Below are 26438 nucleotides of genomic sequence, written 5' to 3'. Positions count from 1 at the left end.
TTGATGGGCATCTTCCAGCTGGTCCCAGTTACCCAGAGATGCAGGGAACGGAGGGTGCTGGGAGTTGTGCTGCAGCTCAGCTCAGGGGCAAGGTAAAGTGTTTCCCATCCCTTCTGCTTCCCTCTGAGCGAGTCCCTGTCCAGCTCCACGTTCTGGGCCAAAACTGAGCTACGTTGCATCTAATTAACATATATAAATAGGTTGTGTAGTGACTGGTGAGCTTATGGAAGTGTGTAGGACTTAAGCTTCTGGAGGAAACAAAAAACCCCCGTGCCCTTGAGAAGAGCTTGTCTGAGCATCCGAGGGAACAAAACAATGAAAAAGGCTCCGGATCCTGCTGTTAGAAACTTTTAAAATAAGCGTCAGGGCCAGTTTTTGAAAGATCAACACAACACCAAGAAATTCCATTTAATAATTAAAAAAAGACAATACAAAATGCAAACATTTCTTTGTACAAAGTTCAGATACATTTTTTTGTCTTTTAATCAAGTGCAAATAACTTCATGAACTACATCTTTTCTCATTAATCATTTTTGCTGGAGATGGTAAGTCCTGGCCCGCTGCAAAAGGCAGATATAAATATTCCAACATGAAAAAAAAAAAACCCCACCAAACCCAAACCAAAAAAAAAAAACCCCAACGCCCCTTATTTCTGTTCACCGCATCAAAACATTCAATACCCCCGAGAAGTGGCTGAGGCGGCAGTTTTCAGCCCTTCAAACCCTTTCTGAGTTGCAGGGGTGGGCGTGGAGGGGCCGAGCTGCAGGGGAAGGGGTGTCTGGTGGCCCCGTGGACTTTTTTGGGGGGTTTATTTGGGAGATTTGGTGAAAGGAGGAGGCGTTACCAGGTGTCTGGCTGTTCGGGATGTGCTGCGCATCCTTCCAAACCCGCTTTAGGGGAGCGGAGGTGGCCAGTGCAGCCACAACGGTGGCAAGCAGGACACCCCGAGGCTCCAGGAGCCCCAGTGCCCCGCAGGGTCACGGCCACGGCCGCCCCGTCGTGAAATCACAAAGAATTAATAAACTCAGAGCACGAGTGGCTGCATCACGCCGGGGCCGCCGCAGCGGGGTTAGTCATTCCTGGGTTGTTTTTATTTTTGCTGTTGTTTGGTTGTTGGTTGTTTTTTGTTTTTTTTTTTCCTTCTAAATATGAAAGACCCTTTCAACGGTCACTGCTCTGCTGCGACTGCCCCAGAGCAATAAACTCCCCCCCCCCCAAATCCCTACAACAGCTTTTGTGCATCAAAGCAGCTGCTTTCAGACACCAACCAAGTGACAAACAGCTCAGCCCGCAGATGTCGAGCTTCCAAACAGGCTGGGAGCCGGGCAGCAGGAGGGGTAAATCCACAGCTGGGATGAATCAGGACAGACTTTTCCAACCGACGCATCTTGGGGACAAACCTCAGCCCCCTGTGCCAGCGCTCACCCAGCCCGCAGCCCCTCACGGAGCCCAGCACCAGCTCCCGGGGTGCTGGAGCAGCACGGACGGAGGAGGGAAAACGCGGGCGCTGGCAGCTGCCTCCCGGTTTCGGCAAGGACAGACCTGGTGGGACGTGCAGAGCAATAAATTATTGGTTCGTTAAGAGCAGGGCTCGGCCCAGATGTGGTCAAAGGGACAGTGAAGGTCGAGCGGTGACAGGGATGGGAGGGGATCTGCCAAGAGGAAGGCCGTAGGCAAGGCGACCACATTTAGCCCTGGCTCTTTGGGAGGATGAAGATGGGGATGAAGCATGGGGAGGTGACAGCCGAGAGCTGGTGGCGGGGCTGGAAAGGGAGGAGGAAGAGGGATGACCGGTGGCAGCAGTCGCCTGTCCCCAGGGGTCCTGTCCAGCCAAGTGAAGATGCTGGGGGACAAACCCGTCGGTGACATCGACCTGGCCACTGTCCCCAGCCGTGCCTGCCTGCGAAGCTGGGAAGGGCAGGTGGCAGTGAAGGGGCGGTGGCAGGACGGGGTCCCCCAGGATCCGCATCCCACTCCCCGGGGAGGGGCTCCGGCAGCACCCCAGCAGGATGGGCATGCGTGGAGGGATGGAGCCAAAGGGACGGGGAAGAGCTGAGGGGGGATGGCTGCCCCCCCAGGGCTCTCCACGCCTGGGGGAGAAAGTTTGGGGCTGAGCGGAGGGGCAGGTCCCATCTCCTCCCAGGCTGCCCCCTGGGACCCTGCCTCAGGACCTGCCCCCCGTCTCCCCCAGGTCTCAGCTTGTCCCTGAGCCCCTGCAGGGAAGCAAAACAGTTTGTGACAAGCAGGTGACAGGGCCGAGGTTTGCACCCACAAACGGGGCATCCCGACAGCACGCAGCCACTCCGGCGGTTCCAGCTCCTCCGCTGGCACACCGGGATGCTCAGACCCCCCCGCAAAAACACCCCATCCATCACATGCCGAGCTGGAGAGGCACCGTCTCCCTCCCCAAACAGGGGGTTTTATCGGGGACAAATGCAGCAGAAAAGGTTGCAAGGCCTGAAAACGCCATCCCGCCGGTCAGCGGCAGCCCAGGGCTGGGGTCACTTTGGGTGGGTGGGGGTTTTTGTTACAGACGCACATTCTCATTTCTCAGGCAGGTATAAATATCGTCGTTTCTAGTAGAAAAAAACCAAAACAAACAAAAAACCAAAAAAACTTCCCTCTAAATAATATAAAGAAGACTCAAATGATTGCACTTAATACATATGAAAAGGTAGAAAGGAGGATATCCTAGTGCACAAACATTTACTCCTGCTCTTCACAAAGCTTGCTTTTCTGAGTTACTCTTTGGCAGAGCTTGTAAGAAAGTCTGGTTTCTTGGCACAAGTGTCTGGAGTGGGGCGGGGGGAGAAAAAAAATAAAAATGAACCCGGCTGAAAGTCCTTCTCCTTTGCTCCCTGTTTTCTCCCGTGCAGCCAGACATTGTTCTCCGGGAATGTGGCTTGGCTGTGCTTTCCTCCCAGCGCCAGCGCGGCTCTCCGGCGGGACGGCCACTGGAGCCACCACGGTTGCTGTTCGCTGGCGTGCTTTGCCGATCTCTCCTTTAAATTTGCTTTTGAATCAAGTAGGCTTTTGAACAATCTTTTCCCCTGATCTCTGATGCCGATACCCACGACCCAGGCGCTGCGATAAATGTGGCGTTACCTTCCTGCACTCCTCGGCGAAAGGGCTCGGTGGGGCTGCAGCCGGCGCCAGCTGTGGGGGCTGGAAGGACGGTGACCCCCCCCGACGTCCCGGGCTGCCGGTAGAACGGGGACAGACCTGGCGTAAAGGAATCCAAAGGGAGGACAGAGGACGGCGAAAGGACCGGTGCTTTGGTTTCCTAAAATGAAGAAGCTGCTTTGGAAGAGAGAAGTGGCTTCGCCGGCAGCTGGATGAGACCGGAGCATCCCCTCCGGGATGGGGGCTTGGCTCTGCGGGGAGCAGCGGAGAAATCGTGGGGGGACATTCTGCAGGGTGAGAGGCGGTGGTCCTGCTGGAGCCGAGCGGAGGAAGGAGAAAATTGGAAAGGAGAAGGAAGGGAGAAGAGGGTTTCCTTGGCGGCGGGGGTGCGGGGGGCTATTTGTAAGGCCGGAGGAAGCTGGAGACTTTGGAGCGGAGGAGCTTGATGAAGGAGCGGGGCAGCATCTCCTTGTGTTTCTCCGTGTACTTGAAGTAGTTCTGGGGGTGCGCCAGCACGTCGAAGAAAGCTTTGATGAGCTTCTTGTCCTGCAGGGAAGCCAAGCCGGAGGCAGGGTCACCATCCCACCCCAAACGGAGCCACAAGCGCAGGGAGGGCACAGGGGCACAGCCGAGGGGAGGATGCTCCTGCGTGCCAGCGTCCCCCGGCGATCCAGGCAGCGAGGACGTGGGGGATACACACTCACCTTGAGGATCTCCTGGTGGTTTTCGGAGGCGTAGAGCCTGCCGTCCCGCACGATGTCCTCCACCAGCTGCTCATAGTCCTCTGCAACACCCAGCCAAAACACACGGTCAGGGCATGAGCTGTCACTTGTCCCCAAACCTCTGGTCCCCATCCCTGAGTCCGCTCCCCCCAAATACATGGGAGGTGTGAACTGGGGGTGACCCGGGTACCAAACCAGGCAGGGGGGCACTGGCACGCTGGGATGGGGTCCCCCTGCGCCCTGTGCTCACCGTCGTAGGTGACGTAAGGGATCTGGAAGCCCCGGGCGCTGTTGGCTTCGCTGGTTTTGAAGTTGATCCACAGTTTCCGAGAGCGGGCGGTGAAGGCGATGGGCCTCTCGTAGGTCTGGCACGTCTCGTAGGTGGTGATGGAGGACGGGGAGGCTGCAGGGTGCAGCGAGGGGACGCGTGATGCCGGATGCCCATCAGCAGAGCTACCTCCAGCCTTACTCGGCTTAAATGCTCAGGGCGAGGGGGGGCACCAGGGATGGGGATTATCTGTGTCCGGCGAGGCTGAGTCCCCTCCTAACCCTCATGTTACATACCAGGGATATTGTTATTCCTCCCTTGCTCTGGGAAAGCTCCAAATGGGTCTTTTTACCCCCCAAAAGGAGTGCTGAGACCTGGGTGTGCAACCCAGCCCACACTTAGCCCATGCACATCCCCCTGATCCAGCAAGACAGCAGGGCAGCAGGGTGATGCCGGTCCCCCCTGCTCACCCAATTCCCCCAGATCCCCTCCTGCCGCCTGGGGACGTGGATTTCTCTTTGCACGAGGCAGCTCTGCCAAACCCCAGCCTTTTCCTCCCCGGGCTTCTCCCCTGAGCACCGCAGCACGCTTGGTTACCTACAGTTTTTCCGCATGACCAAGACGTCGCCGCACTCATCCTCGGAGGGGAGGAAGATTTCCGGCACCACGATGAGGATCTTGCGCTTGGGCGGCGGGTTGATGTTCCAGGTGCACTCAACGTTGGCGGGGTAATTCCCCGGGTAGTTGGGGGACTCGATGTAGCCTGTGTACTCGCCCAGCTCCCCCCCGCATTGCCGGTCTGCAAGGCATGGAGAGACAGTTCAACTGGGAACCAGTGGCGTGGGCACTGGGATGGGGGGGCTTTACTTGGGGAGGCGGGGGGGGGGGGAGGGGAGTGCTCTGTTAGCACCGCTCCATGCATCCCCCCACGCCTGCCTGCATGCATAAAGCGCAGAAATGACCCCAAACTCTATTTTAATTGATTTTTAAACGCTTTTGAGGAAGGACCCCAATCCACAGCGTGCCTGCCCCCCCCTTCCGTCACCCCTCTGCTCGCCTACTTTTGCACTGGGACACAGAGGTGGAGCCATCGAAGTCGGTGGTGGTGTTGCCAGGGCAGGCGATGCAGTAATTCTGCCGAAAATCAGGCTGGTAGGTGCCGACGGCGCAGCGGATGCAGCGGTGGACGCTCGTGTTGTAGTAGTGCCCGGGTGAGCACTGGACTGGGGGGGATCAGAGAGCAAAGGGGGCTGCATCAGCCACAGGCACAGCCCGGTGGGGTGCCCCCCTCCCCGGGGACCGGCTCTGACCTACCTTTGGTGTCGCAGTCCTGGAAGGAGAGGGCTCCCTCGTGGCGGGTGGTCAGCCCCCCGCCGCAGGGGAAGCAGAGCGCCCGCCCCACCTCGGGCTGGTAGGACCCACGGGGACACGGCTGGCAGGGCTTGAAGCCATCGGCTGAGTGCTGGCCGGGGGGGCACTGACCTGTGGGCACAGGCATCGCTCGGTCCTGGCATCCCGTGTGCCCAGGGGTCTCCTGCTCCACGCCCGGCTCCTCTCCCCACCCAGCCCTGGCAGCATCCAGAGCCAGCGCTGCCCTTCCCGGGGTCCCCTCTAAACGATAAATGCCCAAACCAGCAACTTCTGGGGGTCCTGGGGATGCTCAGGGCTTTCTCCTCCTCTGGAGGTGGCTGATGGTTGAGGCTGCAGCCCTGGCCACCCCCCGTGTACCTCCCAGCCCCGCTCCGTGCCCCCCTCACCCGTGCAGCCGGTGATGTTGGTGGCTCCCACCGGTCCAAAAGCATCACCGCGGGGACACAGGTCGCAGGAGAGCTGCCCTTCCTTCTCCTGGTAGGTGCCGGGGGGGCAGGGGACACACTGCTCCGTCTGGCCGTGGTAATACGTTCCCTGCGAGCAGCTAACTGAGAGCCAGGGGAGGACATCAGCCAGGCAGCGGAGGGGCTGTCACCACCGGGGGGGGGACGCGGCGGGTCCCCCAGCTCAGGCACCCCCCGACGCTCCTTACCACACTTGGCGCCCAGGCGCTGCTGGCCCGGCCCGCAGCTCTCCTGCCGCTCCAGGGCCACGCTCAGCTTCCTCGCCACCTCGTACTCCATCCCCGCGAAGCGCAGCAGGAACCGCTCCTGGTTGATGGACTTCTTCAGGGCTTTGATGGCCGACTTGAGCTTCTTCTCCACTCTCTGTCGCAGGCACTGCAGGTTGCAGCTGGCTGGGGGTGCAGGGGGCAATGGGGGTGCCGGGGGAAAGAGGGGGAAAAGGGAAACCCAGCAGGGTTAAAACTATCTCCCAAAGGCTCAGTTGCAAGGGCTGCCCATTGTGTCCCAGTCTGGTGTGGGATGAGGACTGGTTTGGCTCTTCTTGCTGCTTGGGGATGGCACTGTCCTCCTGGTCCCCCCACCATCCCCCTGGTCCCCCACCATCCTCCTGGTCCCCCCCACAGTCCTTCTACCATCTCCTGGTCCCCCCCGCGTCCTCCTAGTCCCCCCACAGTCCCCGTAGCATCGCTCTGGTTCCCCCACTGTCCCCCTGGTTCCCCCCACAATCCCCATGGTCCCCTCATTATCACCCTAGCTGTACCCCCTGTCCCTCTGGTCCACCACCATCCCCCTGGTCCCACCACCATCCCCCTAGTCCCCTCACTGTCACCCTAGTCCTCCCCAAATACCCCTGGTCCCACCACTGTCCCCCTGGTCTGATCACTGTCCCCTCCACCATCCCCATGGTCCCCTCAATGTCCCCCTGGTCCCACCACCATCCCTGTAGCATCGCTCTGGTTCCCCCACTGTCCCCTTGGTCCCCCCACCATCCCCATGGTCCCCTCATTATCACCCTAGCTGTCCCCTCCATCCCTCCAGCCCACCACCATCCCCCTGGTCCCCTCACTGTCACCCTAGTCCTCCCCCCATCCCTCTGGTCCCACCACTGTCCCCCTAGTCTGATCACTGTCCCCCTGGTTCCCCCACCATCCCCCTGGTCCCCCCACTGTCCACCTGGTGTCCTCTCCCCCATCCCCTTGGTCCCCTCATTGTCACCCTAGTTGTCCCCTCCGTCCCTCTGGTCCACCACCATCCTCTTGGTCCCACCACTGTCCCCCTGGTCCCCTCACTGTCACCCTAGTCCCCCACCCCCACCCCTCTGGTCCCACCACAGTCCCCCTGCTCCCCCCCCCCCCTGCACCTGAGACAGGCCAAGCCAGTGCCGTGCCCACCTGTGATCTCCTCTGGCTTGATCTCCGCCTCGAACTCCAGCGTGATGCGTGTCACCTCCTTGTTGGAGGAGTTGCGAGCCCGGCGGCCCTTCCCCTTCTTGGATGAGTCACACTTGAGGTTGACGAAAGCCACCTGGCAGTCGGAGCAAGGTGCCGAACCGCCTGCGTGCGGGGGGACAAGTCAGCACCCCATCCCTCCGGGGGGCACGGGCACCCCTGCCACCCCCCCGCCGTCACACCTCACCTTGTGCCCCAGCCTTGCCGGCCTCGTCCTGCTTGCCCTTGGCCCGTGGGTGCAGGTGGCACTTGGCATCCTTGATCTTGAAGGAAGCCTTTTGCTTGATTGGTGCAGCGACAGTCTCTAAAAGAAAAGGCGGGTGCTCAACAACGCCGGCGCGGGGCAGGGGGTGACCGCAGGCACCCTGGGAGCCCCCTTACCGAGGCACTGCTGGCTGCTGTTGGCAGGTCTCTGCTGGCCACCCTGCCGCAGGACGGGGGTCCCACAGCTCACCGTGTAGCTGCTGTCGGACTCTGTGGGAAGGAGGAATGGGAGCTGGGGGATGCTGGAGCGGCCGCCCGGTCCCCGCGATGCTCTGCCGGGGTGATGCAGAGAGGCACAGCTGTGCCATGAAGGGATGATGCCCAGCACCAGGGACCCATCCCACAGATCTACACCCAGCAATGAGCCCCCTCCGCAAGCACCCACCTCCCTCGCTCACCCCGGTCACTACTTGGGTGCTCTGCACCCTGCCTTTGCAGCCACTCCTCTCCCCTCCCAGTTTGGGCCACGCAGGGAAACGGGGGGACCCCTGCGTGTGCCGGCGGTGGCAGCGGTGCCAGTACCTGGCAGAAAGCGAGCCTTGGAGGCGCACGTGAGGGCACAGCTGTCCTTCTTGCCTGTCTTGTTGCAGGTGAGGGTGGCTCGTGGTGGCACCGAACCTGGCAGGCATTTCACCAGCTCTGAGGGACATGCGCCGGCTGGTGACGACAAGCAGGGACGCCCGTGGCTGGCACAGCCCAGAGACCCACAAGGGACCCACAAGGGAGCCCTGTGCCCTCCCAGGTGGCAGGGGGATTCACCGGGGAGGAGAGGGTGCCAGAGTGCGGCATGGGGACCCCAGACCAGCGGCACAACACTCCCCCCTCCTCCTTTGGACATGTGAGATGTGACTGGTGGAGTTTCAATTTTTCTGCAGGGGCAGCCTGTCTCTGACAAGGGGGAGCCAGTCAGGTACCAGGGCATGGCCAGGGCCATGAAGACAACTCCTTTAGGGACATTTGCTGGTGCAAAAGCTCCCAGCCAGCTCCAAGCATGGTCAAAAAAGCAATGAGATGACCGAGGGCAGAAGGAGCAGGGCAACACCTCATGGTACACCCCATCCAGACCCATGTGAGATGGACAGGGGGCCCCAGCCAAAAGCAGCCCAGCCCGGAGCATCCCTTCACCAGGACACCCCAAACCCCCGTGCTCCCCCCACCCTGACCTTAATCCCAACAGCCCCAAGTGACAGCCACAGGGCATCGGCAGCATCCCCCTCCCTGATGTACCTATACAGTCCTTTTTGTTCCAGTGCAGCTTGCAGCCGGCGGGACAGGTACACTGGTAGCTGCCGGGTGTGTTGATGCAGCCGAATTTGCAGCCCCCCCGGTTGATGCTGCATTCGTCAATGTCTGCAGGGAAAACAGGAGAAGGCGGTGGGCAAGGGGCAACAGGACCCCCCCCCCAGCTGTAACACCGAATCGCTGCCTTGTCTCAGGGCTGTGATTTTGGATGGATAAATTGCAGGAGCCGTGCCCAGCTGGAGATGGGGACGCACACGGCAGGGCGCTTCCAGCCGTGCCTCCTCCCTGCAGCCACGCCAGCCGCATGGGGACAAGGGACACCCCGACCCTGGTGTCCCTAAGGGCCAGGTGGTGACGGGTGCAGCCCACCCAGGCTGAGCCCAGCCTGGCCCTGCGGCGGGCTGGGGAGCTGCGGGGGGCAGCAGACGGAGCCCAGCCGACATGGAAGCACTTAGCAGATTCAAAAGGCAGCTGCTTGGCAGCCCGGCCTCTCTCCCCGCAGCGGGGACCCCCCGCCCCGGCCCAAAACAGGGGGTGATTCTCCAGGTCTGCCATGAAGCAGGGGCGGAGGTGGGGAGCAGCCAGGGATGGAGCTGCCCCCCAAAGCGCCCTCCCTGCACAGGTCCCCCTCGGTGGGAGCATCGGTGGGAGCCAGCAATCCCGCAGCTGCGGGGTCACACTGAGAGCATCCCAGGGGACATGCTGGCTCACTCCGGGAGCACAAGGAGGGTCACCTGCCCTCACCAGCCAGGCGATGCCGGAGCACCCAGCCTTGTGCTGCCATCTCCCCGGGCTGATGGCACCGCTGCCACGACACGCTCCAGCAACACCCCCAAAGTGTGTTTCATCTGCCTCCCCGCTTCCCGGGGTGCCGCACGCCCCCGCCCTTGGGAGCTATCTGCCTTGTGAAACTTAAGTCAAACCCTTTTGATGTTCCCCTTCCCACCCCGTCCCAGCTCCCTGCCAAAAAGGCTGGGGATTTCTCCCTCTCTCCCGCTGCAGACAAGTCGCAAATTGTTCCTGTCGCTCCGTTTGAAGTTGCAGACACCAGCGTCTGGCTGCGAGCCCCCTCCCTGCCTGGCTCCAGCTCAGGGTATGTGGGGAACCGACCCTTCCCGCTGGCCCTTGGGGCGAGCGGCATCCCCGGGGGTCCCCCATGCCATGGGGCTGCCCCATGCCTGGGTGCCCCGTGTGCCTCCCCAGGACCTGAACCCGGTGGGGTGATGTGTTCCTCCTGCCAGCGCCCAGCCAGCCCTACCTCCGCAGTGGGTGAGCCCGTACAGTGTGTAGCCCTTGTTGCAGAGGCACTGGAAGCTGCCGGGGGTGTTGATGCAGAGGTGGTCGCAGGTCCGGTCGAAGGAGCACTCGTCGATGTCTGGAGGGAAGGCAAAGTGGGGGGTGAGGGCCAGCACGGCAGAAGGGCAGTCCCAGGCACAAGGGCTCTCTCCCTTCCTGCAGCAAGCTAGGGGCTGCACTGGGATGCTGTGGGGTCCTGCACTGGGATGCTCCAGGGATCCAGCACCAGATTGCTTTGGGGATCCAACACTAGGATGCTCTGTGGGTCCAGCGCCGGGACATTCAGGGACCCTGCACTCCCACCCTGCTGGCCTCCAAGCTCCTTCCTCGCCTGCTCTAGCTGCTGCTACATGGGTGCAGAAGCCCCCTGCCCCACCAGCCCCCCTTCCCCCTAGCTCCTGCAAACCCCCTGCACCTCAAATGAGCCAAACGGGGCCAGCACTGCATCCTTGGCACGGGGCAGCTGCCAGAGCCTCCAGCTGCTGCCCAGCCAGGGCCCTGCCTGGTGCCAAGGAGGGATGCTGTGCGGGCAGGTCCTGCCCTGGGGACAGTGCCAGCGATGTCTGCTCTGCCCCGCAGGGCACCTCGCCAGGGCAGGGAGGCCTGGCTGAGCGGGTGAACCCAACCCGCCGGGTTTGAGCATCATTTCATTGGCTTAATTAAGTTAATTGCCACGTTCACGTCAAACTCCCAAGAGCGCAGAACCTGGATGGAGATGAAAGCGGTCACAGCCCTGGAGCACGCCAGCCCCCTCCTTCCCCGGCCGTGTGCTTTCAGGAGGCAATGCTTGGGCTCACGCACAACCACTCTGCTGGCCTTGGCCATGGGTGGGGGGGCAGAGCCCCATGCTCCCGCCGGCACAGTCCAGTGACCTGCTGGGTTGTTTAAACATGCTGGGTTTCTGTGGGATGTGTAGGAGGATGTCAGGATGGGGAGAAAAAGATGGAAGGAGCAGCACGGAGCAGCCAGCTCCTCCTGGAGTGAGCAAGATGCATCTTCCCCCCAACTCCTGCCCTCCAACAGATGGGGGAAGGAGGAATCCCAGTGCAAAAGCTACTGAAACCCTTGCTCTGCCTTGATGGCTTGCAAAAATGGCACGTCCCCGAGCAGGGCACGATCCAGCCCGTGCCGCAGGGCAGCTGGCGGAAGCACAGAGGCAAGGCAGGACATGTCCCACTGCGCTTCCCATCACCCATCCCAGGAGAACGGCAGCCTCTCGAGAGGGAAGGCAGCAGCCGGTGCGTCAGCATGTGTGCTTTAGCAGGGAGGTACGGTTGTGCTGCTGTGGGATCGCTAGCAAAAATTTTGTGCAATAAAGAAGAGCAGCTTGGGAGAAGCCCAAAGGTGCCAGGGTGGGTGCTGAGCTCAGGGTGCCCTCCCAGAACACGTGGGGTGCTGCTGGGGTCCCCAGTCCCCTGGCATGGGTGCTCCAGAGCGGAGCCCATGGTCCTGTGCTTGGGGCACGCTCGCTGCCAGGGCTGCTGGCAGGGATGCTCCCCGCGCTCGGGCAGAGCTGCATCCCAGCCCACGGGGCTTCAGGGAACATCACGACCATCATCCCAGCCCTGAGTGAGGCCAGAGGATTTCACCTGGCATCTGCCTCACTGCTGCCTTTAACTCTGCTGCGAGAAGAGCCCAGAAATCCCCAGCTCGGGAGCAGGGCTGGGGCGGCAGCCCAGCTCTGCAGATCAAAGGGCTACGCCCCAGACCAGAACCCAAATCCAAGGCTAATCCCCTGAGGGACGTACACAGTCCAGAGGAAAGCAAAGAGGAATGAGTAACGGGCCCACACTCCTCCAGCAGCAGCATGGGAGGGCTGAGAGATGCTGGAGGGCAGGGAGAGGTGACATCCCCAGGCAGGGAGAGGTGACATCCCCGGGCAGGGCGGGGTGCTAGGGTCCCGCTGGCCCTTACCTTGGCAGTTCCTCTCGTTGATAAGCAGCTTGTAGCCCTTCTTGCAGCTGCACTCGAAGCTGCCCACCGTGTTCCTGCAGATGTGGTCGCAGCCGCCGTTGTTGAGCCGGCACTCGTCGATGTCTGTTGGGGACAGGGGACATGGGTCACATTCCGCCTGAAACGCTCAGCTGGGAGAGCGGGGTCCTCCCCTCTGGACCCCATCCCCACCCAGAGCTGGCAAACAGAGCAAAGCCTTTGGGCTCTGATGGTCACCAGGGGAAAGTGGCTGCTGGTTTTATCTGGGTGCATTTGGGGAGCCCATGCATGACACTGGGGAGTGCCAGGGCTCCTGGGATCAGCTCCCTTTGGAAGTTGTGCAAAATTTTTTATTTCTGCAGGTCTTGGCACCCCCCCAGGGCAGAGCTGGGAGCCAGGGTCTCCAAAAAAGCCTCGCAACTGGGGGAAAGCACCAGATCAGAGTCTGCAGAGTCACAGGTTTGGGCTGGGGGCTACTTTTGGGGACCAGGAGCAGCAGGAAGAAAGAGCAAGTCAGGAGGCGAAACCCCCTCCTTCAAAAACAGCCGCTTGACAAAATAAATACTTTTCAGCCCTCACCCCTCTGCTTGCCATCTCCTTCCTGCCATAAACAAAGCTAAAAATGACAACGCACAATAACTGCAAAGAGCCCCAACAACCTGGCAAGAGGCTGGAACTTGGGGTTTTGGTTAGATTTTTTCCTTTTTTGACTAATCACAAAATTTACTGCTAGGAAACGACCTGTAAAATGGAAGGAGACCAGGAAGAGGCAGCCGCCTTCCCTGTCCCTCCATCCCCCAGCCGCCAGCGCTGGGGCGGCAGCTCTGCATCGCTGGGGCTGGGGTTTTCTTTTTATGACTGCGAGGGAGTGAGCTGTAAAGCAGCCCGCAGCCGTAATAAAACCCCCAGACACAGGGGACGTGGCTCCGGGTTATTGCATGTTCCTGGAAACTGCAGAATTGGAGAAGAGGGGTGGGGGTTGGGGTGTGCTCTGATAAAATAACAGGGGACAGGGGGCAGGGGGTTTCTGGAAGCAGTCAGCAGGTAGACAGGCAGCCGGCAGCGGCATGGGCTTTCCTTTCAACTGGGGTCAAGTTCCCAGAGCTGCCAAAAGACACAACGCAGGCACTGGCTGGCCCCGGGGTCACAGTGTCCCCTTGCCCGGGGAGGGGGGGGCAGGTTTGGGGTGGCTGGAGTAGCCAGCCTCACCACTTCCCCTTGCAGGGACAGGTGGATGGGGATGTTGGTACACATGGCATCCTGTGGTGTCCTCCATCAAATGAGACACAGTGCCTGGACCCGGCTGAGTGACTGCAGAGGGAGCCATGCATCTCAGACGCCCAGAGCAGCGTGGGTTTCCTGCACCCATGGGGAAACTGAGGCAGTGGGGTGGAGTGAGGTGGAACAGGACCCTCCAGCTGCACAAATGTCATGCCATTGCCTCCTACATGACCTGACCCCCCCTTTCCTCCTCCCCAGAGGCTTCCTGGGGCAGCAGGGCTGAGCAGGGTGCCTTTAGCAAGGTGGCTGAGTCTCTGCTCCTGGGGGCGATCCCTATCCCCACCCCACAGATGCAAACACCAAACAAGCAAATGCCTCAGGCAAATCGAGCAGAGCTAAAATTGAGCCTTTCCTAAGGGCACCGAGGGCACAAGGCGGAGTCTGAGGCACCCAAAGGTGAGCAGCGAGCACCCCGGCCCCGCTCACACTCACCCACCTTTGCAAGTCTTCCTGTCGGGCTGGAGCATGAAGCCCATGGGGCAGCTGCAGTGCACACCTGTGGCCGCGTCATGACACTTGCTGTCACAGCCCCCGTTGTTCACAGCACATGTCTCTGCAAGGAGAGGGAAGAAAGCAAGCCAGGGTGAAGGACTGGCGTTTAAAAGGCTGGGTGGGTGTGTGCCACGCCACCCAGATGTCCCCATGCCACCCATACGTCCCCCTGCCACCCAGATGTCCTCACACTGCAGCCTGGGAGAGGCAGCGGGTGCAAACCTCTCTGCAGAACCCACCGAAATCACCCTGGGCTTTTCACGCAGCAGTAATGAGGCCACAGAGCCCCCAAATTAATACAGAATTAATACAAAAAAAATACAGAGCACGAGGGCCAGGGGGCAAGGCATTAACGCTTGGCAATCCCACAGCATCTTCTGCCTCTGCAGCTGATCCGGCACTCGTCGCCTTCCCATCCTGCCACATCTGGGTGCTGCTCCCCGGGGATTTTGGAGGTGAAATAAGGGCACCTGTGATTCAGCTCAGGTTGCAGGCAGCACTAAGGCAGGAAAAAGCACCCAGATTTCCTGGTTCCCCATCCAAACCGCTGTGCAATCCTCCTGCCTTCCCACAACCTGCTCTGATACACTGGGTATCTGCACTCAAGGCAGACAGAGGTTTGGGGACAGCTCTGTCCCCTCCCGTTAGAGGATGCTTTATTAACTGCAGGCAGGAAGCAGAGTGGCACCCGGCCGTCCTGGGGAGGATGGGGTCGGGATGCAGGCAGGGGTGTGCAGGCAGAGCTGCTGCCAGTTGCAAAATGGCCAACGCTCACTGGGAAAAGCAGAGGTTCGGTGGAAGCTCTGTGCTCCTGAAACACGTTGGCTTTTCAGCTGACAGAGGGAAAAAGCGGCTCCATGAGATTAATCCTGCCACACTCAGCCTTCACACTGGCATCAGGGCTGTGCTTCCCCCAAAACCAGGGTCTGCTGGGGTCTGGCTTTGCCAGCTCCAACCAGGAGAACTGCATTTCCAAGTGACAAAATCACAGCACCTGCTGTGCAAAAAGCAGCCAGAGCCAGGCTCACCCAGGGTGCCCAGGCTGCGGCTCCCCAGGGATGCAGGTGCGCAGCCCCACTGCCCCAGCGGGATGGTGGGGGGGGTCCCAGGGGGGTCCCAGCCCCCTCACTGCCACTGCCACCACCATGCCACAAAGCCACGGGTGTGCCTAACCATCACTCGCTGCTCGGGCACGCCGGCTGGTCCAGCGTCGCGGGCTAATTTGGGAGACGCTTCATATAATTAGAACACACACACACAGAGGCAGGCAGCATCAGTGGAAAAAAAATCCAATTTAAAAAAAAATGCTAATTATTTCAGTATTATCAAAGTCAGCTGTCGCTGGTAGGACTAGAAGGGACACTAATTTAAATGAAGCATTTTCAGCTTGACAGCTTCCCTGTGAGATCAATCCTCAATTTCTGTCCTAACCACCAGAACAATGGTTTGAAGTGCATTAAGTTGTTCACAAAGGATAATAAAATATTCCTTTCAGAAGGCTGGTTGCTTGGATAAATGAGGCATTTGGGCTTCAAGGAACCCAAGATGAAAATGCCTTGAAGAAATTCCTTGGAAAGAGCAAATCCCAGGTTCTCCCGCTCTTTGCAAGCGCCTCATGGGGTGGGAATGACTGAATTATCCAACCATTTGCCGCAGGGCGAGGGAGCTGGGATCACTCTGTGCTCGTCTTGCCGCTGCTATTTTTATGATGTCCCATAATAAGAGAACAAAAGGGACCATTTTATGAAATTAATAGCCAGCACAATTACAAAACCTAACGGCAAAGGAAGGATTTCTGCATATATTCCTCCAGCCAGGTCCTCGCACCGCATGCAGCCTGGCCGTGCCGGGTCCGTGTCCCCCCCCGCGGCATCGGGGCGAAGAGCACAGTGTGGGTGACACGGAGCCCAAGGGAAAGGAAACTTTCCGGAAGCCCAATGAATTATTTAACGCCAGCCTTTGTTCCAGCAGCTGATGCAGAAGCAGCCCAGGGAGGATCGATTTAACAGAGTCGCTGCTGAGATGAGGCCATGGCCTTGGTGTGGGCACTAATTTTGGTGGGATTGAGGAGCCGGAGAAGTGGCTGCACCAGGGATGATGGGGCTCTCCATGGAGCGTGGTGCCCTGGGCACGCGTCACCGTGCTCACAGCCTCTCCCCGTGCTGCGACACCCATCTCCCCTCCGGTCCGTTTGCACCTTTGGGAATTTTGGCAAGCCCTACCCAGCACCCCATGCAGGATGTGGCCGCTGCTCAGGGTGTGCATGGGGTGGGAGCTGAGCCAGCGTGGCTGAGCACCACTGCAAACCCCTGTGCAAAGGCGGGACCATGTCCTAGGCTTGCAAAAAGCTTGGAGGGGGGTGCTGGGGTACCTGCGAGGCAGCGGAGGCCAGGCGCCGTGGGGCCAGGCGCTGGAGCAGGGCCCCGGGAGAGCGGCATTGTTCGGCGATGCCGGCAGCCCAGGGGCTGCTCCCAGCCTGGCGTGAGCCGGTGTGACTCACCCAGCCACACAGGGCTTTGGCGAGGGCCCCATCGCTCCAGGAGAGAGAAGACAAAGCAGCTTGCGCGCACACACACACACGCACACACACACTCTCCCACCCTCCTCCATCCCAGCTCCGGTCTCACTTCCCGACCACCATGTCCTGGAAATCCTCGCCCCGCTTGGCACCCTTCCCTGCGCCAGCTGTCACCGGGGGCTGGCAGAGCCCCTGCCCGCGCCCCCACGGAGCCCTGCCCACACACGCTCCGGCTTCGCCTCCACCTGCCGGGAAGCGGCGATCGCAGTGGGATTGCGATCCCACAAGCCTAAGGAGATAATTGCACGGTAATCAGAGGGATTACAGCCGAGTTGGCTGGAGCGCGGTGACGGCACGGAGCTGGGGGTCCCCCCTTCTCCCACCCCTGTTGGAAAGGCTCTGCAGAGCCCCCCTAAAGCCACGGTCAGTGCTCCCTGCCACCAGTGAGCCGGGCACCCACAGCTCCTCCTGGATGCGCCAGCAGTTTGCATGCACCCAGCACATTTGTGAACAAGGTTCCCCACCGCAGACAAGTCGCTGCACCCTCAGACTGCCTCAGTTTCCTCGTTAGGGGAGCAGAGGCATCACCTTACCTTCGTGAGGGGCTTAAGGGACCCAACGGGATTTGCAAAGAAATCCTTGGGGAAGCAGTCGAGGTGCCCAGCCCGATAAAAGGTCATCGCAGCTCTGCAGCTGGCCGCAGCTCTGGGCTGGGTGCCGCCGAGCGTGGCTGGCAGCTTTGCTGGGCCAGACCCTGGGACACCCTGAATGTCCCTCCCTGCACTCACAGAGGGGACCGTCCCCCAGCGGGTGGGCTCCGGGAAGGGGTAACTCTGGGAGCGCAGAGATGGGCACGAGCATCCCCCTCCCCATCACGCAGCCACTAGCTCCTCTCAGGTTTGCTTGGTGGCGGTGGGGGTGGGGTGGGGGGAGGATAACCATTGCCGCAGCCACCAGGAAGCGGATTATCACCCCCTGCACCGGGCTGGACCGACCGAGGCAATGCGAGAGCCCCCGCCTCATGCAAGCACAGCCAGGGGAGGGTTTCTTTCTCCATCCCCGAAAGCAAAGCCTGCCAGCAGCCCAAGGCCAGGCTTGCTCTGTGGGGTTTAAAAGCAGCAGCGGGGGACAGGGTTAGCGAGGCATGCGGTTAGCGCGACAGCTCAGCCCCCCGAGCCCGGTTATGATCTCGAGATGAGAGACCGTCTACAGTTAGACCCCTTTGTAGAGATAGAGAGAACAAAAATATTTACCATTAGAAAACGTCTCAAGGATAACGTGTTGCTGGAAGTGTCTCTCCCCTGTTTAACATTATAAAAAAGTGATTTAGAAACAGTGTCCAGCAAGGAGCTCGGTTGGTGTCACACATCAACGGGTTCCACTCCGCTGCCTTTCCAGCCAGCTGGAAATTGTCCCTTTGGGTTTTTTCACCCCCCCACCTCCCAAAAGAGCCAAACCCCAAGGTTTGGGTCTGACACTATCGACTCCTCCACCACCCCGTCCGGAGCATCCCGTGTCCCGCAGCCTCTCCAAACCCCCTCTGGTTCCACGCCCTGCGTTGGGCTGGCCAGAGCCCCATGCCAAGGGAGGAAGCGCGTTACGAGGAGCGTTAGTGCAGCCCGTTAGTCTGGGGAACCGGGTCCTCACCGAAGCAGAGCCAGCACGTGCCAGGGCAGGTTGCAATCCCTGAGAAGAGCCGTACGGACACCGCATGCCCATGGGCTTTGGGAAGGCGACCATGTCCCACCAGTGGCACTTGTACTGCTTGGATTTAGCGGCCAAGCCGGTGGTGAGTCCAGATTTTTCGTGCACAGGGGCTGCTCAGCCTCAGCCGTGCAGCTGGGTGCAGGGAGCCCCAGTGAGGCATCACACAGCACCAGGGTGCTGAGTACCCGAGGGAGCATATGGGAGCCTCTGGGGTGGGACAAATGGCCAAGAATGGGCTGAGAGCAGCCTGGGCAAAGCTGCAGACCCCAGAATCGGTGCTAAAACACCCAGGGAGCTCAAGTTTTGCCCTGCAAAGGAAACTCTGCCTGGTACCACCCATCCATGGCTGGCAGATGTCCCTCCTTCATCCTGGTCATCTTGGGGAGGGGACAAGGCACTCCAGCACTTCTTTTTGCTCCTGTGGGGGGACAGAGCCCCATGGCAGTGCTGGACTGAAGTCAGAGAGCCCCCAGGTGAGCACAGGGCTGAGCAGAGATGAGAGCATCCCCGCTTAATGAGAAACAACACCATGTCCGTGCAGAAAGGAGGACAGTGGAAGGGGACAAGAGGGGAAACTCAGCCTCTGGCTGTGCCTGCGCTGTCCCAGGGGGTTCAGGCAGAGGGCAGGGATTCAGCAGCTGGGACATGGGGTGCCGAGGCTCTGCAGGGACCGCATCCCCTCAGGGAGGTCGATGTGTGTGGAGGAGCATGCACGGCATGCCCGTGGCCACCCACATCACATCCCTGTGTCCTGCTTTCCCCTTTCCAGAGCTCTCCCATGCCGCGGCCCCTTCGGTCTGGTGTCCCCAGCATTGACCCGGCAGCAGGGTCTGGCGCAGCCCCCACTCCCGGCACCGCTCCTGGCACTGCCAGCTTCACAAAGCTGGGATCATCGGTGGTGCCACCACAAACCACCTGGGCACGGGTCAGGAAAACAGCCATAAAACCTGAGCTGGGTTTATTTTTTGTCTCTGTCTAATTGTATTTCCTCCCCACCCACCACCTCCCACTCCAGCGGTGCTTGCCACAAGTTGAGGGACAGCAATGGCCCTACTGCACCCCAGATAACGGCGGGAGGGAGCTGCAATGATGCCCTGCCTTGCAAATCTTCCTGGAAAGCCAAAATCTGCATCAACTGTGACAGCCCAGTTTGCATCTCCCCCCATGGGCACTGCACCCTGGGCTGCTGGAGGGCAATTTTATGTGTTTGTTGTCTTTTTTTTTTTTTTTTTTTTTTAAAGGCCGCTTTTTGAGCATAAATGTAAATATATAAGGTCATCAGCCTCCCCTCCCGGCTCCCCCTCCCCCTTGAGCCTGCAGACATGTTGGGAGCCATTAGGGCTGGCCCCGCTTTGCTCAGAGGCATGTTATTCATTATCTGCATTTTTAAAAGCAGCAATAAAAAGCGGAAAAATGAAAAACACCGGCCATGGCCTAATGAAACTGTCATTCAAAGGGGCTGATCGTGCTTCCTGCCGCGTGGTGTGATCTGAAGGGAACCTGGACCAGGGGCCTGTCCCGGCAGCCCATCAAACGCACCGCGTACTATTTCAAAGCCCATGGCCTGGGGAGCGAGTTTGCGTTTCCCCTTGCTGGAAACTTTATTCCCCTTGAAATGATGAAATATTTCAGAGGAAATGGGGAAGGGGCAGCAGAGGGAGCACCGGGGATGGGGGAGGGCTGTTTGCTGAGTCCCGGCCGTAAAACAAGAAAGAGTGGTTATAAATATCCGAGCAGGTACCTTGGCCATAAATCCACCGGCTGGGCATCCCCACAGGGCGGCCACCGGCTCCCAACGGCTGGAGCACAATCCCGCAGTGTTCCCACAGCGGGGCCGGGCATCCCTGGGGGATGCGGGAGCCAGACGGGCCCCTTGCTGTGGAGAGCGGGCTGCAGACCCAAAAGGGATGCAGTGGGTTTTGGGCTGGTGCTGCTCCTAAAATCCCCCAGCGTGGTGTTTGATTTCCCCTGGGAAGGTGGGTGAAGGGAGAGCTGAAGGGGATGTACTGGCTCCACTGGGTGATGCCTCCCCAGCAGATACAGTGCATGGTGTGGGGGCAAAGGGGGAGATTTTGGCCAAGGCCATGAGCATGAACAATTTTGGACCCCCCCCCAGGTCCCACCCTCATGCCTGTGGTACCCAGGGTCAGAGTGCTGAGACCTTCCAGCAAACAGAACCCTTCCCGAGCATCCCCCAGGTCACAAGATGCTACTGGGAGCTGCTCTCCCGCTCCCCGCACCCAGCAGGTCAGGAGCATCACTTCAGCACTGAACATCCCTGAGTCCTCGCACCAAGAGAGATTACACACGCGCGGTGACCTCCATCCAGGAGGAACACACCAACTGACGCACCTCAGTGTCCCAAAGTCCCCGTCGCAGAAACGCTCCCCCCCTGCCAGGCACAGCAATAACCCCAGGGGAGGGTCCTCAGCCAGTGGGATGGGATGCAGCAGCCGCAGGAGATGGTGGGGACAAGGGGCTGCGAGCGCCTGCCAGCAGCCAGGAGGGACTGGGATTAATCTGGAAGCAGGCTGGGTGACAGTGGTGACGTTAAGGTAGCAGCAGCTGAGCTGACAGGCAGGAGGGCTTTGATGGCAGCTCAGCCCAGAGCATCCCTCAAGCTGGCAGGGAGCAGCCAGGGGCTCGGGGGGCTCCTCTGCTGGAGGACAGAGCCGGATTTGGAAAGCATGGAGGGGTTTCCGTTCAGGCACAGCAGGTACATGGGGAGCCAAAATCTCTCTCTTGCTTTCAATTCCTTTGTCTTTTTTATTTTGCAATAAGAACTCCAATGTCTAAAGCAATTTGTGGACTTAATCACTCCCCTAATGTAACATTTTTAAAAATCAAATCAGCTGTTAAACAGCACAAGCATATGAAACCAGTAAAATTTCTATCTCCGTCTGATGTTTTACAATTTGAAAACACACACAGGGAAAGGGCAATTCTGGGGGTGGTTGACTTATCAGGTTGTTGGGGTTTTGGTTTGGGTTTTTGGGCTTTTTTTTGCAAGACAATTGTTCCTGAGCCAAGGCCCCATGGTGCCAAGTCAGAACGGATCACCGCAGCCAAACCTGTCCCCTCCGTGTCCCTCCCTGAACGCTGCCAGTGACAGCACCAGTAACAATTTCTAGTGTGAGGGCACCCTCACCCCTGCCCCTCCAGCAGCACGGAGGCAGGCAGGGACCCCTGCCCACACCCTTGCACAACCAACCTGTCCCCAAACATCCCCTCAAGCACCCCCACGGCCACCTTTGCTCCCTGTGGTTGAGCAGCGACGCACCCTTGCACCCCGTGGGTACCCACAGCATCCCTCACACACGCACCGAGTTTCTCTGATCTCAGCAAAAGGAAACGCTGCACCCCCAAAGCTTGGGAAAAAAACCCACCAACAACCCTTCATCAGGCTGAGAGCAAATTGCCCAGGGAGGAAGACGAGCCATCCCACACCCCAACACATGGCCCCACAGCCAGGCGATGGCTCGCACCTACCTATGCATGTCACCCCGTCAGAGTGCAGCAAAAACTTGACGTGGCAGCCACATTTGGGCCCCTGGTCGGTGTCGTCGCAAGTATGCTGGCAGCCCCCATTCCCGTAGTTGCAGGTCACTGCGGGAGGCAAAGCACCAGCCGTCACCCAGAGCCCCAGCCCCTCTTCCCCACCTGCCATCCCAAGCAGCAGCATAAAGCCGGCTTGGAAAAACCTTGTCCATACTCCCAGAGAGATCCCTCCCTCCTGGATAATTTCTCAAGTCCTTTGACTTTCCCTGTGGCATCTGGGCAGATGCAAACCATCCTGTGGTTTCTCGTGTCTTCCCTTTGCATATCTCTATCTCTAAATGCCACCAGCAGAGCCTGAGCAAAGGGGACTGGTGGGCTGGTGGTCCCTGCCCCTGGACCCAGTGTTACAAGGGAAGGATGGGACTTTCCTGAGCTCTGGAATGACTCAGGTGCTCCTGGGAATCCCTGCCAGCCCTCCCCGAGGGACAAGGGGTACTGTTCATTTAGCCCAGAGGGAAAATAGGCTCATAGGATAAAAACTCCATTTCATCAGTGATTTTACACATTTGCCGCAGACAGCAAGTGAGAAAAAATAAAAATAATTGCATAAACACATACATATCTATTTAATAACCCCGGCAGTGCCAGCAAGATGCTGGCAGGAGATCAGACAGGCTGAGAGCACCACAACCCCTGGGGAGAGGATTCCTGTGCTCCTCCTGCACCGACCACACTCTCCCTGTTCATCTCCCGTTGGGAAAGCGGAACAGTGGGACTGAGACAGGGGTTGCTGCACCTCTGGGACCCCCTTTAACTGCCATTTCAGCCGGCCAGTGTAATGGCACAATGTCTCATTGCAGAGGGGGATAACAGGAGCATCATCTGTAAGGGCAGCGGAGGCAGAGCTGGGCATGCTGGAGGAAAATGAAACCAGAGGGCTTCAGGCTCAATAACCCAATTGTTACCAGGGGTTCAGGGCTTTGCAGCAGGGCCAGGAGGTGTTTGTACCATGGGAACAAGGTTAGGGGTCCCCGGGAGGTTGTATCCCCATCCCTGGAGTGCTCCTTACGTTTGCAGTCGCGCTGGTTCTTGGTGAGCTCGAAGCCAGGGCGGCACTCGCAGGCGATGCCCCCCTTGGGGGTCTCCCGGCAGATGTGGGCACAGCCGTGGTTTTTGTTCATGCAGTTCATTCCTTCTAAAAGGGAGAAGGAGGCAAAAAAAAGCTCCAAAAGCTTGCTGGCACCAGTCCACAGCAGCACAAGGATGCCTGGGGTGGGACTGGGATGGGGAGATGGGGGCAATGAGGGGAAACCTTGTAAGCGAGGACCTTAGGGGCCTCGAAGTGCAGCACCTCCCAGCACAGAGCTGCTCGGGAAGGTGGGCAAAGCCACCCTGGAGCCTTTAACCTTTGATTCCCTCCCAGCACCTCGGGCAAAAACCCACTTCCCTGCCATGGGGTGAGCTGCAGGCTGTCTACCAGCCCCACCTGGCACCAACAGGACAGGGCGATGCAGCTCCTTTTTGGAAGACAGGGCGAGCATGGTTACAGTTACAGACCTCTGGGCAGGTCGTCATGGCATCGTTCAGCTGAGCAAGGAAGGGTTTTGGAGGGGCAGAGCCAGCTATGGGGGGGGACAGCCCCCTCCCACCCAGCTTCTCCTGGGTCATGGGACACCCAGCTGCAGAAAGCTGGGTTCAGCAGGTGCCGAATGGGGCACTGTGAGCTGTTTATGAAACATTTAACAAAACCCACAGCAAGCTGCGGATGACTCTCAGAGATGCAACTGCCTGCTCAGGGCCTTTTTCTGGCAGAGGGAGGGGGTCAGGTCCTTTCCAGGCACCCGGTGCTGAGCCCACCATGCGGTGAGCAATGGTGGTGTCAGCATCAGGGAGCAGGCACTGCTGCAAGCCAGGGGGCTGTGAAGAGCCTGGGGCAGGACAGTGAGGGAAGGTCCATATGGGATCAAGGCACCTCGGAGGAGGGTACCGAGATACTGCAAGCATGCACGGGAAGGGTTAAAAACCACAGGCTGAAGTCTGTGGGTGTCCCAGGCTGCTCCCCATCACCTGCCAGCAGATCCCACCTGGCTCAGCTCCAGGACAAGGGGATCATCTGCAATTGCAGTGCAGGGGAGCCCTCTGTAATTAGAGCCTCCCGCTTCCAACCACACCAGCCCTCCCTTCCCTGGCTGCCAGGCCAGAGCTGGGAACCCCCAACTTGTGGGAGCCCCCGCTCTGTCCCCCCAGAACGCTCCAGCTTTCCCTGGGGCCTGGATGATGCTGTGAGCCCACCCAGCCCTGCCCTGGGACCCCCCAGGGCACCGAATGCCTCAGGGATGCCGGGGACAATCAAGCACTCAGCTTCTCCTCCAAACAGCTGTTTTTCTCTCTCCCTCTTTCTTACTGCTGCTCTTTACTGCCTGGCAGCATCTCCACCGCGTCCTGGGTACCACAGTGGACACAGAAACCTCCGAGGCTGACCCTGCCCTGCTGCTGCTCCCCCAGAGATGCCACCTTCCAGAGAAGCCATATCCCGACGGCCAGCAGTCTGCAGAGATGCCCTGGCATGTCCCAGCAGAGATGCAGGCTCTGGCGTCGGTGTGCCCTGGCTCCCCTCCAGGCCGGGACGGCTGCACGCTGTTTTCCTAAGACTCCCCAGGTGATTCCACCCTGGCACGGCATCCTCCTCTGCTGCACAACGGTGGGACACAGCAATCCCTTGGTGCCTACAGCCACTGCCCAGGGTGGGATGCGCCCCCTTTAATCCTTCCTCTCCCTGCAACATCAGCATCTGCTCTTGCACTGGTGCAAGGACCCTGCGCGCCCCTTTCGCTTTCCGTGGCACCGCTGTCATCATTGGGCTGAGCGTGATGAGGTTTAAAGGCACCAATACCCAGCAAGCCCAAACTCTTGGAATCTTCTTACTGGGAGGGACTGGGAGGGTCATGGTGCTGCAGGAGGGAGGTCCTGGCATCCTTCCCTTGGGTCTCTCGACCCAGCAGCGCTTCATCCCCTCAGCATCAGGGGGGAGGAAGGAAAGCAAGAGGGAGAATGAGAAAAGGAGAAAGAGCAGAGGGAAAGGAGAAAGCCTCCTGTCAGGGTAGGAGAAAAGAGACAAGGAGCTGTCAAGGCCCCCAGAAGGAAGGAAGCAGCTGTAATGCAGCTCTCTAATAATGAACATTTCTGCCTTGGCAGTGCCCAAGAATCAGGAGTAAAGTCAGAACAGGCTTTAACACCAGACCCAGACTGTCCTCAGCTTTCCCTTTTTTCCAGGCTCACAGCCTAGGAACCAGCTGCTCTCACCTCTCATCTCAGCAGCACCCCTGAGCCCAAGCTCGGGGACCACGTAGCAGCTACAAGATCAATCGCGGGGTGTAGAAGCAACACAGACCTCCCCAGGCCAACAACACTCTGAGCCATTCAGCTCAAAAAAATCAGCTCAAAACCCAGCACCTGCATCCCTGTCCCCAGCGGGGGCCACCCACTGCGTCACCCAGAGGAAGGAGCAGCCAGCTCATCCCTCCCAGACCCACAGGGGATGGGGACGCAGGAGAAGCCACCACAGCCGCTGAGCTATCCTGGGCTGGGCAAGATTCCCCAGGGAGCTGGAGTGACCAACACAGCTGGGAAGGAGGAAAGCAAAAACACTCAGTTGGCTTTGCCAAGCAGCAGAGATAAAAATCAGCAGAGATGCAAAAATCTCTCATTTCCTCCTATTTTGGCTAAGAGATTGCTCCAGACGGCAGCAATTTAGAACTGATATCGAGACCAAGGGCTCGGTGCTGCGCAAGACCTGGCAGGAGAAGATGAGTCTTGTAGGGCGGCGTGAGGATTTCTGGGTACCTTTGTTTTAATAAAACACTCTGGGTATAGGATTAACATTCTCTGTTCATTATTATTGTACTTTACTAAGGGGCCTGCGAGGGTTTTGTTAGGGAGATGTTTATTAGCCCTGCAGCATCCTCTCCCCGTGTGCTCATCATAAATTAATTAGCTTTCAAATCTGTAACACCAAGAAAGGTCCAGAACCAGCACCCAAACCCAGGCATGATGCAGGGGTGGCCAGAGGGGACAGGGGACAGACTGGCCCAGTAAACACAGGGGATGAAGAGTGCCCTGGCGTGGGGGGGATGTTGTGCACTAACCTTCAGGGCGCTGGATGCAGGTGTGCTGGTTGTCACTGAGGAAGAAGCCCTCCCGACAGAAGCACTCGTAGCTGCCCATCATGTTGACACAGGTCTGCTGGCAGCCACCGTTGCCCTCTGAGCACTCATCCAGGTCTGCAAAGGGAAGGTGACAGGACATGAGTGCAGCTCTGCAGCATCCCCAGGGGATGGGGAACCAGGCACCACAGATTTGCCAAGCAGCAATTTATTTCTGCTCTGCACCTGTGATTCGCCGGCTAGAAGAAAGGGGGATGCTTTAGGGCTGCAGGGGATGAAGGCAAAGCACATCAAGGGATGGCTTGCAGAGGTTATACAGCTTCCCCAGCTGATGGGCAAAAAAAAGAAAAGGTCTGGCCTTGTTTTACAGAAAGAAACACCAAACCACAGAGGAAGGGATTTTTCTCGTCCTGGGACCCCCAAAGCACCCAGGATGTTTGGCTGGGATGCCAGCTGCAGCTGCCCCCCACTCCCAGCCCCTCTGAGCCTGTTGCTGGCTGGGGATGCCTGCACTTCATTAGGGGGAGCTGGGAAACCTTAGCCCAGAGCAGAGATAATTGCTTGTAAGGGGACTCAAATCCCCAGCAGCTCTGCTGCCCTTGTGCCTGTTCTGGTTTAACAAACCATGGCTGGAAAGGGCTCGAGATGT

At 59.1% G+C, this 26438-nt stretch overlaps 1 protein-coding gene across 1 annotated transcript in view; it reads right to left on the bottom strand.

The window, feature by feature from the left end:
- Nucleotides 1-2633: 2633 nt before the first annotated feature.
- Nucleotides 2634-26438, bottom strand: part of SCUBE3 (signal peptide, CUB domain and EGF like domain containing 3) — a 36631-nt gene continuing 12826 nt past the window's right edge. Inside the window, exons 4-23 of the mRNA XM_040616566.1 lie at nucleotides 25772-25906; nucleotides 22696-22821; nucleotides 21618-21734; nucleotides 17675-17722; nucleotides 13848-13964; nucleotides 12113-12235; nucleotides 10161-10277; nucleotides 8888-9010; nucleotides 8183-8317; nucleotides 7778-7870; nucleotides 7584-7700; nucleotides 7340-7501; nucleotides 6137-6340; nucleotides 5871-6032; nucleotides 5428-5595; nucleotides 5175-5336; nucleotides 4715-4912; nucleotides 4096-4248; nucleotides 3828-3907; nucleotides 2634-3669 (exon numbers count right to left, since the gene is read on the bottom strand). Coding sequence (XP_040472500.1) covers nucleotides 3520-3669; nucleotides 3828-3907; nucleotides 4096-4248; nucleotides 4715-4912; nucleotides 5175-5336; nucleotides 5428-5595; nucleotides 5871-6032; nucleotides 6137-6340; nucleotides 7340-7501; nucleotides 7584-7700; nucleotides 7778-7870; nucleotides 8183-8317; nucleotides 8888-9010; nucleotides 10161-10277; nucleotides 12113-12235; nucleotides 13848-13964; nucleotides 17675-17722; nucleotides 21618-21734; nucleotides 22696-22821; nucleotides 25772-25906 — 2690 coding nt within the window. The 3' untranslated portion in view covers nucleotides 2634-3519. The remainder of the gene's footprint in view (nucleotides 3670-3827; nucleotides 3908-4095; nucleotides 4249-4714; nucleotides 4913-5174; nucleotides 5337-5427; nucleotides 5596-5870; nucleotides 6033-6136; nucleotides 6341-7339; nucleotides 7502-7583; nucleotides 7701-7777; nucleotides 7871-8182; nucleotides 8318-8887; nucleotides 9011-10160; nucleotides 10278-12112; nucleotides 12236-13847; nucleotides 13965-17674; nucleotides 17723-21617; nucleotides 21735-22695; nucleotides 22822-25771; nucleotides 25907-26438) is intronic.

This window comes from Falco naumanni, chromosome 17 (assembly GCF_017639655.2).
Source record: "Falco naumanni isolate bFalNau1 chromosome 17, bFalNau1.pat, whole genome shotgun sequence".
In the NCBI taxonomy this organism is placed as follows: domain Eukaryota; kingdom Metazoa; phylum Chordata; class Aves; order Falconiformes; family Falconidae; genus Falco; species Falco naumanni.
This window is presented reverse-complemented; position numbering and strand designations above follow the sequence as displayed.